This window comes from Lissotriton vulgaris, chromosome 7 (genome assembly GCF_964263255.1).
Source record: "Lissotriton vulgaris chromosome 7, aLisVul1.2, whole genome shotgun sequence".
Lineage (NCBI taxonomy): Eukaryota > Metazoa > Chordata > Amphibia > Caudata > Salamandridae > Lissotriton > Lissotriton vulgaris.
Genome location: NC_141695.1, coordinates 1776886983 through 1776900988, shown reverse-complemented (window position 1 = coordinate 1776900988; position 14006 = coordinate 1776886983). Strand labels below are relative to the sequence as shown.

At 46.2% G+C, this 14006-nt stretch overlaps 1 protein-coding gene across 3 annotated transcripts in view; it reads right to left on the bottom strand.

Moving 5' to 3' along the window:
* Window positions 1-14006, bottom strand: part of LOC147706660 (putative ATP-dependent RNA helicase DDX6) — a 233233-nt gene that overhangs the window by 85322 nt on the left and 133905 nt on the right. For all 3 annotated transcript variants that reach the window (XM_086933166.1, XM_086933165.1, XM_086933167.1), the window contains exon 9: window positions 1193-1321. In XM_086933166.1, coding sequence (XP_086789292.1) covers window positions 1193-1321 — 129 coding nt within the window. The remainder of the gene's footprint in view (window positions 1-1192; window positions 1322-14006) is intronic.

Sequence of the window (14006 nt, the reverse complement as noted above, 5' to 3'; positions counted from 1 at the left end):
TATAGTTTGGTGAAAATGACAGTTAAAATGAACAAAACTACTGAAATTCACCAGATAGTTATCCAAGTTAACTACAGCTTGCACCCCACCTTGCACAGTCTTGTCATTTAAGATGTTGCTGTCATGTTACCAATGTCACAGATCATCCCACAAGTCATATAATAAGCGGGGTCATAAGTAGTCTATGGCGAGGGAACATGTTATAGTTACTTTAGGGTTCCCGTTACTCGTCTTTTTCTTTACTTTGTGTTAATATATATATTTTTTGGGCTGTCCTGGGGCTCACCTGGGAAACCCACATTTCAAATTATGTTTTGAGGCTATAGGGTGGAGCCCCAGAGCCCCCAAAGCCTCGGCCAGCACCCATCGCTCAACTTTTGTTGGGGGCTTTGGGGGAAGCCTCAGAGCCCCCACTAACACCTCAAGCAACAGCTGGCCATTTGTTGTTTTTTTGCAGGGTGCCACGGTGCACACCTGGGTCACCCACTTTCCTGACATTGTTGAGGGCCATAGGGCAACAAGACTCCAGCGGCAGCATTTTATAACAGACTAGGCTCAGAAGATAGGGCCCATGCCTGTTCCCCTTGAAAATCACTTCCACTGCCCCCCGGACACTGGCTGGCCCCTTACCCCATATAACTTTTTTTTAACCTTTTCATTGTTGTCAAGCAGATGTGGCTCCATGGATCCTCCGCAGTATGAAATATAGAACGTTCTTGAGCCTTAATTGCTCAAAAACTACTGAACATGTTTACACCAAACCACAGAAAGTATGCTTTCTGGACCAAAATCTAGCTTCGTAAATCCGTTAAACAGTTTTTAGGGTACAATTGAAGAAAATATTTTATTACACCCCCCCTCCCTCCCCCCACACACACACACACACAACCCCTTCCTCCCATTTAAAACCCCTGCACAACAAATTAGCCAGATACTTTCCTGGGAGCAGCTGAGGTGGATGAGACTTTCTTTGGAAAGTTTTGGGATTAGTTAAATAGCATCAAAGTTACAAGGAAACAAAAATAATGCCTCCTTTATGGAACCCGATCAAATTATAACTACCCAGGGGCAACTGTTTGGTAATATATTCCATTTTTAAAAAAAGATGAAAATAAAATGTTGTTTGGGGCCAGTGAAAGACTAAGATGTAAAGTGCACACTTCTTCAGGAAGTAAGGAAGCACTTTTCTTACCCGGGAGAAGAGTGTGTTAAGGCAATGCACTTTCTGCCGCTCGTTCACGTAGGCGTAGTACTGGGTTATTCCTTTCAAGGTAAGCTCGTCCATTAGGTTGATCTCGTACGGTTTCTGCAAATATCTCGACTAAGCCAAAAGAAAAAAAAAACTAATAACAGATAGTTGAGAGAGGATCCATGCAGTAATCAACAGATAGTACCATAGGCAGAACTTTCACTGGTTACTTCAGACCTTTCCATGTTATGCCTTTAACTACCACACAGTGGTGCTAAATCCCTACCACAACCATAACAAAATAACCAACAACTTGGAAGGAAGCACTGAAAGACCATGTGTGACGGTTGTGTGTGCGCCCACACAGCAAGGACAGTTACAGATCTATGCAGACTTTATGTTAGTTACATGTCAAGCGCATGATGCCACATTAAACACAGGTGCCAGGGGAAGAAAGTACAGCAGGAGAGGAAAGGAGAAAGCGCTGTAAACACAAAGGTGCCAGAAGGGGAAGAAAGTAAGGCAGGAGAGGAAAGGAGAAAGCGCTGTAAACACAAAGGTGCCAGAAGGGGAAGAAAGTAGAGCAGGAGAGGAAAGGGGAGGAAACCTGCTTTCTGCAGGTTATCCGATCCCCAAAATGGAGTGGCTGTGGGTGGCGACACATAAGCAAGGAATAAGCAAGGAATTAGCAGGACAGAAGGGGGGGGGTCGGGGGGAGGCAGATGGGTGTTCAGAAATTAAGGGAAAGGAATCAAATGCAGGCACTTGAAGCTCACATACAAAACATTTAGGTGACGTCAACCAGATCAATTCAGAGACACCAAAAATGGAGTCTTAAGTGTGACTCTCGAATCACTGAGTGGCTATTCGGATTTAAATGATGCAAATAAAGACAACTTCCAGAATGGACTATTTTAGGCTTTCCTGTTTTCAATTTCTATTTTTGGTAAATTCTGGTGGGTTTTTTAGGTCTCGCCTTTTCCATTCCGAAGGAATGGAAAATGGAGAGAATTCAAGTGCTTAAAATACTCGTCAAACCAAGGGTTTTTCTGTGCGGTTTTCTTCGAGTTCACGTGAATCACGTGACCAAACAAGAACGCGCATCAGCCTCCCTCCTAATTGCATTTTTTCACGGCCGCCACCACATCAAAGGGCTTCTCCCAGCGTGTGCTCTGCGGCTTCTCCTCCCCTAATTATTCATGGCTGGCCGGTGGCCAGCCGTAATTTCAGTTTCCCGTCCGATTGGCCCTCGGATGGTATCATGTCATGCACTGGCGTTCTACAGCCATCTTGCAAAGGAACCTGCTCATTTCCACAGGACAAACAACATCCCATAGTCCATGCACCACAGTTTCAGGAAGGCCTCGATAATACAGATTGAGGAACTCCTACACCATTATTTTCATGACTGAATACACGAAACGGCAACACCCCATCTAGCTTGATGGGAACTTTGCCTTGATCTTATCCTCACCCCCTGGTCCCCTTTAGATTGCCAATGTTCAGTCACCTACACATGTGACACACGTGATACTCTTACCACTCCTACCGCTCCCATCAAATTGCCCCTGCAAACACACCTCTTCAGTCATGGGCTTTCCCATCACACACCATTCTAACTAGCTACCTAGTCGAATTGTTTCTATGAATATGAGGCAAGACTACAACCCCCAGAATGCATTATGTTCTCAGAGGAACGTGTAGCATTGCAACACTGCGTCTCGTGATACGGAGTCAAGGCTAAACCTAAATTTGCTGGCAAATGTATTTAAACAACCAGTCTAAAAACAGATTATGCGTCAGTTCAAACTTCTCCACACAGCACGCCCAGCATCCCTATCTTTGGTTTGCTGCAGAGTTCATTTCCTAAACCCGCCCTCTATTTGGAGTTTCACAACAGAATTGGAAAGTTTTGAACACTCCCGTGGGCGCTATGTACTGTCACCAAAATAACAGGTTACAATGTGGGCTCTGCTTTTCCATCTCTTTCTTTTACATTTTTATGAGGATAATTACAACTCCCCGACTCCCACGCCCCTGTCCTCGCTCCATCTGCCCAGGCGTGCGCACCTGCGCAAACACGTCAAGTCACACACGGGACCCTATGCCTTCCCCATGCCTCACTGCGTTTCCGGTAGTAGAGAGGAAGTATGCTCCTCCCACAACCCCTCCTGTTAGAAATCACATACTTTTCATTCTTTTCCGTCAACGTCCTTTTACGGAAAGAAAGAAGTCCAAGGCAAATTCCAGGACTGTCTGCAGACAACTCATTTATAATCCCTCAAATGAATGTATGTGCAATCTCCATGTGATGCAGGGATGAACAATATGGCTGACAGTGGTGCTTAGTTTTCCTCTACATCGTGAACTTTATGTGACCGAGTGTGTAGAGTGGGGCTAAACCACCCTAAGAGAAGGGGGTGTCGAATTCATGATTTAAAATGTAATTTGTAAATCAGTGGCGAGAGGTGCTGCAGCATGGACACTACCTCCCAGTTCGAGGTCCTGGTAGTTAAGTTATATGCTGTTTCAAACTAGCACACGAGTCCCAGCTCTCCCAGGCAGACAATTTGTGTGGCCTTGTGCCGATCACTATATGTCTCCCTGCCCCAGACAGACCATCTCTCAAAAACTGATGGAGCCCAATGTGATTCAGTTCCCCGTGTGCACCACACCATACATTGCCTTCATTCTTATGGTGGATGGGCCCAATTCACAAAAGTAAACTGAGACAAAAGTAACTTTTACTACTCGTAAATGCCCTTTGTGAATACCAAAAGTTGAACTTTACGACTTTCGATATTCACAAAGGTCATTTACTAGTAGTAAATGCCCTTTGTGAATACCGAAAGTCGTAAAGTTAGACTGTCGTCGTATTTTACCTTTGTGAATCGGGCCCGATGTGTTTCGTGTACGCCATAAACCGAATTGACTATTTGATCTTGAATAAAAGCTTCTGTTGGGATTGCGGACCATGGCACAGTGGTGGCAAGACTTGGCATAAGGTGGGCATTCCTACTCACTACCCAACTCTTGTGTGTGGATAGCCTTAACTTAATGGAAGTCATTCTTGGCTTACTGGTGGAGCTCACTCCTGGTAGTGCTCTGTGCTTGGCATAAGTATGGTAATTGCTGACACACTGAAGGCAGTCCTTGCATCATGGTGCCCATCCATGGTGTGGCTGGCCCTGGCATAACGCTAATAATGTGTTGCAAAAGGTGGACATTTATGTCCACTTGCCACCCTTGCAAGAGTGTTGGGCCTGGAATAATGGTGGCAAAGCCTGGGGTACCATGTGCAACTACGGTGTCAGTTCCAGCAAAAACGCAAGCAGTGCTATAAAGGCGGTAATTTGAGGCCTAAATTGAGAACTTTGATGGTGCCAATTCTAATTATTATGATAATCCTGCCATAATTATGGTAATTATTGCCATATTTTGGGAATCTGTGGCCTCAGATTGTGATACTTGGGCATATAACACAAAATGTACCCGTGTGTGGCTGTGGTACATGTAGATGCTTGATGAAAAAGATAAACTGATGTGTGTAACTGACAAAGCTATTAATTTTGCTATTTTCAAAACCAACACATACATTAAAAAAGTGTCATTTACAATACCAATCGCTCAAACTTTCCTAATGCGAAAAGTTAAAAGTATGGGCATTGTAAATCACAAAACAAAAAAATAAAATGTCATTTAGAAAACCAATAGCTCAAACGTTCCTACTGCGAGACCTATTGGCAACGCCAGTGCTTGTTTTCAGTGTTTTCAAGGGATTTCAATACCTTGAAAAAACAGTGGTTATCAGTGGTTACACATTTTTGCGCCATTTAAAACTACAGAAACTGTTTTTTCTGGTGTTTATGGAACGTTTTGCTTTTATTATTGCTTGCTTTCTGCACCGATAGCACATGGTATATAAGATAGTGTAAGTATGGTGTATATGAGGTCCAAATAGATGTTTGTAAACTAAACTTATTCTAGTACACCATACAAGACTTCTTCAGTGAGTCTTTGGTCATGTGCGTTTGTGCTTTCCTTCCGATGTAAACTTCTGTGAAAAGGCCCTCTTAACATTGGCACTTGAGATGGGCAACGCAAAAACAGCCAGTACAAAATGTGTTAACTCCGGCCACTGACATAGCTTTCCATGCCAATACTGGCTCACCTGAAGATCGAGATTCTCAGGGCAGGTTCTGCAACATTGGCGCTGATCTGGGCGCTTATGCCCTCAGTTATTGAAGAGGTCAAAAATGAAGCAGCACTTCGAAATTACGGAGGAAATTCCCCTTTACGGAAGGGATCTAGAACAGAGTACCAGAGTGAGTTTCGATTGACTTCAAATGTCATTGGTGGTGAAGGAATATTTCTATGCATCATTGCAAGCCATGTCTCATACATTGTAAAATAAAAGTTCTTGATTTGCTCTTCACCATTGCTTTGCTTACCAAGTGTCAAGCACTCTAGCATGGATGTCGTAGCCCAGCCAACTCTCAAGGAGGTGTTTCACATCTACACCAATTATGCTGAACACTTGGCAGACAAGGGTGTTTTCAGACTCTAGTTTTTAGGTTTCGCCTGGCGTCCACTGCACAGCAGTGTTCACGCAGGCGAAATCTTATGTTTTAGCAGTACGGGGCTTTGTCCCCGCCTCTCTGTTCCATTGGCTAGCTCCATAAATGGAGGCTAGCCATTGGAAGAGAGATCTGTCCATAATTGTCGGAGCAGATTTGTGGGCGTTCCGGTGATTATTTCGCTCTCCGCCCCTCTGTGAATGTCATTGCGGCGGTGGGCGGATGGGTTTTTTTCTGCATTTTTTGGCCATTTTGGACGTGTCTTTGGAAGGGGTGGGCAGCGCACTGAGGCCGCTGGCCGATGTCGGACGAGCTGCAGACGGCAGGAGTCACCGCAGCGGTGTGGTGTCGGTTGCGAGCTGCAGACGGCAGGAGTCACCGCAGCAGAGTGGTGTTGGTTGTTTTTGTAATTTGTTCACTTGTTATGTTCTCATGTATATAAAAACGCATAAGTAAATAAATAAACCAACCTGCCCCCGAGTTGTGACTTTCCCTGCCGGCCCTCCCTCCCTCCCTCCCTCCCCGGCTCCTCCCAGGTCCGGCCCCCTCTCCTCGGCCCCTCCCAGGACCCCTCCACCCCCAGAGGCGGGATCCTTGCAGAGAGGATGATGAGGTCTCACGGTAGCTAGAGTCTCCCGGGAGGACTGAGTGTTTGGCGCTATCAGGGTGGAGGGGGTTGGGGCGGGGTCAGGGGTACGGGATGCATGAATGCTCCCATGCATGGGGGTGGGTGGGAGTTAGAGGAGGGGGGCTGGCTTCACACAGGAGCTGCGGCCGCCACCGCCGCCTGGTTAATGCGGGAGGGAGGCGTCCCGGTGGCTGCACCTCGGGTGGGTGTGCGCCCCACTGCCAGCTCTAGGGCGATCCGTGCCTATGGGGGGGGGGGGGGGGGGGGTCCTCATTGCTGCACACAGTGTGCTCTCCACTGCTTCCACTAGAGTGACAGGTGTGGTTTTGGGGGCTCCTCGGTGCTGTACACTGGGTGTGCGCCCCACTGCCAGCACTAGGTTGACAGGTTCACGGGCCTCGGCGCCGCATCCTTAATGTGTGTTCTACTTGCTCTAGGGTGATGTGTGTATTTGGGGGGTGGGGAATCTTCGATGCTTCACATTGGGTGTGCGCCCCACTGCTTCCACTAGAGTGACGTGTGGTTTTGGGGGGTTACTAGGTGCTGCTTGCGCCACTGCTTGCACTATGGCGATCCTATCGTTTTTGGGGGGGTCCTCGGGGATGCACAGTGGTGTGCTTCTCACTGCTTGTTCTCTCAGCAAAGGTTCCTCTCGCCCTGGTGGTCCCACCAGAAGGCGCAGTTATCTGGGCGCAGGACAGTAACCAGAGGCAAGATTGTCTTCTCGTCGTGGCAGCTGCATGTGCAGGCCCAGAGATGAGCTGGGAGAAGTGTAGGGCCCGATATGTAGACGAGAAGTGTCCAGGTCTTGGGGGGGGGGCTTGTGGTCTGTCACACTTCTGGTCCTGCCATGGTAGTTGGTGGGATTTTGGCAGCATGGGCTCTTCGCCAGCGGTTGATGACAAACACTTGACTTTGCATTATGTCTCGGGACATAGCTATTAAATGTCTTTTTCTTTCCGCCGATGTGTTGATTTGGATGAAGCTTAGCTGATGGAAGGATGAAGGCAAGGCTTGTGAAGAGAGGAGTGTTGGAGCAAAGTGGGTGCGAGCGATAGGTGGCTGACTGGCGCACACAGGCTTGATTAGAGAGGGTGCTCCTCACAGCTGCCCACTGGGACGTGCCCAGTGCTGCAGGCTCAGGAACCAGTAGGTTCTGCTCATCTAGTGCAGGGTGTGACCGCTACAAAATGGAAATCGTCGACTGCTGCATCTTGGGATGGTACAGGTGTCCTCTTGAAGGATTGCAGCACTACAGTGTTCTGAGAGCGGAGCTTAATCAAACCGTGTTATTACAACTTTCAAGAGTTGTCTGCTGCACCCTCTCCCTTATGGACACATCATGGAGCCCGAGGAGAGGAGTGGATGAGGTTGGAGGTGGTGCTATCGCACCGTGGCTCGTAACTCTGTCGGTAGAAGTAGGTCACTGCTTCGCCCAGGGTAGTGGTTGGTGGTCTAGGGATGCTCCTGTTCTGGTGCACGACTGGGAACTGCTGAGCTAGGGACACTACTTTGCCCTAGGCAGGGTAGGGTGTACTGCTCTTTGCACTGGCCCGGTTCTTCTGAATCTAGTTCCTTGCTTGGGAAAAGAAACCTGTAGAAACCTATCTATGGCGAGAAGCATAGGTTTTCTTCTATGTAAAAGCTGTTCTATAACTACGTAACCATAAATAGCTGCTAACTCAGACTCGAGGGGTAGAGCTTATTAGAGTACTGACTTGTATTCCCCAAAGGCCAACAAATTAGTTTACAAAGCTGCATGAAGGAGTCTATCTTGTGAATCCGGGGCTGGATGGCTATGATGTGGAGAACTACAGGCTTTGCTTTTGACAATCTGAAGTATTGCATGTAGGAAATTGGTGTGAAGCGGAATACTAGATACGATCTGAGTATTTCGTAGCTTTGGAATAATAATTAAAGTGTTTCTTTAGTACCAATTTCTTTCCAGAATTTAAATGTTGAACCACTTTGTTAGCTACTTTAATAAGAGTCACCTTGTTCTTGAGTGGAGGATGGTTGGTTTTGAAACAATAGGTTAAAAAGATATCCCAGAGTACGACAGCAGTTTGTGCAGTGACTGGCTTTCTGTAGATGTGTTGTCTAAAAGACTGACCAACACCCTAGAATGATGGTTTGAGTAATCAATCCATATGAAACATTTACTGGATATTGATTAAATATTGTAGTCTGATTTGATTTGGACTTTTAGAGCGCATGGCTGCCCTGGAGCGTCCCAGCGCTAATCCTAATCTGAACCTGGTGAACTCAAGCAAAGCAAGGTTAGAGGGTGGTAGGGAACAAAAAGGTTTTAAGTGCTCTTCTGAATTTCAAGTGATCCGGTTCCATTCGGAGTTCTCTAGGGAGAGCATTCCATTTGTTTGACACATTCAGAGAGAACCGTCGGCCTCCTGTTCGTGCGTTCGTGCTTAGTCTCTTGAACCTCGGACTACAGAGATGTTGGGAGTCCAGACTTTTGTGCTCTCTAAACCTTGTGTGTTCTTGGGGTCTGCGCATCCTAGATTTAGATAGTACAAAGAATACAAACATCCACTCACCTTAGTGACTGTCTTCAGACGAAAATTCATTTACAATTTTTTTTATAGCCTTGGTATACTCAAACCGTATTCATTTGAGGAGCTCTGTGCCGTTTTTATTAACCACATTTTTGTTCACTATAAAGGCTATGTATCGTTTGTGTACCCTAAACAGCTACAGGATTGTAGGTTTGCTTTGTGCACTCAACCGTATTTATTTAAGGGTGTTAGATAGTGATTCCTGTCCTGGGCTTTTCTTTCAATCTGACTAAGGGTGTAATCCAGCTCCGTGCAGTAAACCTCAAGGCCTCAGTGCCGAGTTTTTCTTGGCCTTCCTTTTTAGGTCGAGGCCTGGCGTTCACTGCACAGCAGTGTCGCGCAGGCGAGATTTTTTGATTTCAGTAGTGTGGCTTTAACCCGCCTCTCTCTTCCTGTCCTCACTCCTTCCTGTTCCTCTTCTCCCCTCCTTCCTATTTTTCCATCTCCCTTTTTTCCTCCTCCCTCTTCTTCCTTCTTCCTCTCCTCCTCGCTCTTCTTCCCTTCTCAGCTCTTCCTCTCCTCTTTCTCTCCTCCCTTTTCTTCCCTTCTCCCCCACCTCCCTCTCCCTCTTCTCACCTCTCTCCTCCCCATCCTCTTTTCCCCTCTCTCTCTCTCTCACTTTTTTTCTCTCTCCCTCTTCATCCCTCTCCCCCTTTTCACAAAATAAGCCTAGAACATATTTGAGGCAGCAGACCAGTGGTAAGCAAGCATTTACAATGCAACAGTCTCGCCTTTTCAAAAGTTAGAGCTATTGGCATTGTAAATGACAACATTTTTAATTATGTGTTGGTTTTGATAACAGATAAATAAATGGCATTGTCATTTACAATGCCATTAGCTCTAACTTTTGCAAAGGCGAGACTGTTGCATTGTAAATACTTGTTTTAATTATGCCCACTACAGCAGTTATGTTTCCCCGTCAAAATCTAAGAATGCAGTAGAGTGTACTTTTTTTCCACATCAATACCAATATGTGACCTAAGATCCTCACATTTCTTGCCTTTGGCATCATCACTCAGCAAAAATGATGTAAACAGTTGCCACATGGATAATAAAGCATTCATAGCCCCTTGGACTGAGAACCATCAGCTAAGGTAAACAGTTGAGATGACTCTTTCTTTAATGCCACACAAAGCACAAAATGATAAATATTTGCTTTTAAAGTTCCTATGCATATGAAAACAGTGCACCAGAATGGACTAAAAAGTCAATAGCATTCCTCATTAACTCTGAAGATTGTAACAATGCTTTCAGCATACCATCTAAGAAGTGGAAAGGATCGCTTACAGGGAAGCACTTCAGTTCAGGTATGAATTTTGACAGGTCATCACACAAATTCTTCATATACGTAACTGAATAAATGCAAATAGAAACAATATCACTTCAATCTTTGTTGAACTTGGAAATAACCTTTTTTGTAGAGCATTCCAAGGGACACTGCTTTCCATGTTTTCCAGAAGTCTGGTGTCATGTTTTAACCACTATCTCATGTGCTTGGTGATAGCACTCTTTTCACATATACTTGTCACTATACCTTGCATTGAATGTTTAAAGCCTGAGGTGTTGGCAAGTCGCCCACTATCAAACCAGACTCTCTAGAAACTGGGGGCTGATGTATTAAGGGGTTTTACCCATTCTCTGTGAGTAAATGTAATGACACATATTAGGAAAGATTCTTATGAAACCAGCCATTTTAACGAACAGTGAAATAATCAAACACAGCCAAAATATCAAATATGATTTTGATATTTCCTGATTCGCTACAGACGATAAAATAATTAAACAAGACCAAAAAGATGCTTCTAAACCCTGCATCTTTAGACTAAAGACCACAAAACTGAAAAAAACAAAAGGAAGAAACAATATTTTAGTGGCATCCCTAAACCACAAAACTCAAACAGAATAATGTTAGCCCAGACTTTCTTACTGCTAGCTTGTATAACAAAGTTACATTATATTGGCCCCTTCAGGAAGACAAAAAAATTACTTTCACTCTTTTTCCTTTCTTTGAATGGCATTCAGTTTGTGGTTGTGCAGGTGTTTTTTCAGTGTTAATATGTTTTCACTGGTGAGGGCTATTTCTTTTTCGGTGGGGTTTTATCAGTTATTATAGGTTTAAACCTAAAACCGGACAGCCTAATTATATTAAATGAAAACCCAGTAAAAAACATGGGGGTTGTCGGAGGAAGGCCCGCTAGCAATAGGCAGGCACTTAGGATTGTAATCAGGCTACAAACAAATCACTTGTCATGGCAACAAGATGGAAAATGCAAATATCTAATTCACTTATTTAGTTTCTTTTATTGAAATGAAGGAATGAGGTCTGATGGATCTGGACTGCAGGATTGGAAAAGGGATGGCGCGTGCCAGATGTGGGCCGCAGGACTGGAGAAGGGATGAGGCCTGCCAGATGTGGGCCGCAGGACTGGAGAAGGGATGAGACGTGCCAGATGTGGGCCGCAGGACTGGAGAAGGGATGAGATGTGCCAGATGTGGGCTGCAGGATTGGAGAAGGGATGAGGCGTGCCAGATGTGGACAGCAGGACTGGAGAAGGAATGAGGTGTGCCAGACGCGGTCTGCAGGATTGGATAAGGGAGGAGGGGTGCCAGATGTGGGCCGCAGGATTGGAGAAGGGGTGCCAGATGTGGGCCGCAGGATTGGAGAAGGGATGAGACGTGCCAAATGTGGGCCTCAGGACTGGATCAGGGATGAGACGTGCCAGATGTGGACAGCAGGACTGTAGCAGGGATGAGGCTTGCCAGATGTGGACAGCAGGACTGGAGCAGGGATGAGGCATGCCAGATGTGGACACCAGAACTGGAGAAGGGATGAGGCGTGCCAGATGAAAAAGTTACTTACCTTCGGTAACACTTTCTGGTAGATACAGTATCTGCCTGTGGATTCCTCACCTTGTGAATACCCCCTGCGCCAGCAACTTTCGGAAACTTTTGAAGCTCTCCACTCCGACGAAGACGTTGACTACGTCACAAAGGCACGACTCGGCTCGCGACCTCGCTGACGTCACGGGACCCATAAGAGAGCCTAGTCGGCGTGAGGACGTCAGTTCCGCCCTTTTTTTCATGCCCCGGAGGCACACGGACGGACCGACATAAATAGGTAAGGTATACACAGTACACAGTATTCAAACCAACACAGTGTAAAATCAATGCAAAAAGCATGAACAATTAAACATTTCCATTGGAAGAAACAACCATAACATAACAAAATTGCAGGTATAGAAGAGTGGACAAATGGGGAGGCAGGTGGGTCAGTGAGGAATCCACAGGCAGATACTGTATCCATCAGAAAAAGTGTTACCAAAGGTAAGTAACTTGTTCTTCTGATGGCTACATCTGCCAGTGGATTCCTCACCTTGTAAATAGAATCCCACAGCAGTCCCCGCTCCCGGAGGAGGGTGTCCACTCCCCTAAACCAAGAAATCCCGAAGGACAGAACGCACAAAGTGACCGTCCCTCCTCACTTCGGAATCTAAGTAGTAACGTTTCGCGAAAGTGTGGAGGGAGGCCCAAGTTGCCGCCCTACAAATGTCCTCTACAGGTACACCCCTAGACAAAGCAGAAGTAGAAGACTTTTCTCTAGTAGAGCGAGCTCTCATACCCTCTGGAGGTTCCTTACCAGCCAGATCTTGATGCACAAGATAATCCATCTGGAAAGGGGCACTTGTGCACCGCTCTTCCTTTCCTGCAGCCAGCAAATCCAACAAAGAGCTGGTCGTCCACAAAATAGTCTTTGGTCCTATCGAGATAAAAGCTCATCGCCCTCTTAGGGTCCAGGCGATGAAGCCGCTCCTCCTCCTTGGAAGGGTGAGGGGGGAGGATAGAAGGTATGAAGGGTAATGGACTGCCCCAGATGGAAAGGAGTTACCACCTTGGGCAGAAAAGCAGTCCTGGTTCTGAGAATCATTCTTTCAGCATGAATGGTCAAGAATGGGGGGTTCGAACTCAGAGCTTGAAGCTCAGTTACCCTCCTTGCCGAGGTAATTGCAACCAGAAAAATTGTCTTGAAAGACAGTAGTCTCAAGGGACACTTGTGCAAGGGTTCAAAGGGAGAACCCACCAAGTAGGTTAAGACAAGATTTAAGTCCCATTGAGGCACAATAAAAGGAGTGAGCAGATATTTGTTGGTAAGACCCTTAATAAACGCAATACAATAGGTGACTTAAATAAAGAGGGTTGGTAGGGAAAACAAAGGAATGCAGACAAGGCCGATAACGAATAGGCTACTTACCAGTATGCATCTGTTCTTGGCATGTAGGGCTGCTGACATTCATATCTGTGCATAGATTGCCGCCTAGTGTTGGGTCTGGATGATCGCACATTGTTGTCCTGGAAGAGTCTTCGAAGTATCACAAGATAGGTGGCTCCTCCCCTGGACTACAGTGCGCATGGGCATCGACTCCATCCTCAGATTGTTTTTAGCCATTGTGGCCAAGATGGAGTGAAACTAAGTGAATGATGACCATGCTAGAAGTATGTGTGAATGCTGCAGCCGCTACAGGCGCCGGGGAGGAGGGCGGGCGATATGAATGTCAGCAGCCCTACATGCCAAGAACAGATGCATACTGGTAAGTAGCATATTCGGTTCGAGGCATGTGGGCTGCTGAATTCATATCTGTGCATAGAATACATAGCAGTCCCTCCATTAACGGCGGCCGTCTGTGCCAGCTGCAGCAGTTTGGAAAAGTGTTTTTAGACCAGCCTGCCCTACAGCTGCCTGTTTGGAGTGCACATCAACACAGTAATGTTTTGTAAATGTGTGTGTGGTAGACCATGTGGCTGCTCTACATATGTCTTCCAAAGGGATATTTCCAAGGAAAGCCATGGAGGCCACCAACTTGCGGGTGGAGTGGGCCCGTGGTGGAATGGTGAGAGTGCGCTTGGCTTTCTGATAGCAGATCTGAATACATTTAACGATCCACCTGGCTATACCAGCCTTGGAAATGGGGTTACCTTTGTGTTGTGGTGCAAAGGCAACAAAGAGTTGTTCAGTCTTCCTAAAATCTTTGGTGCTATCAATG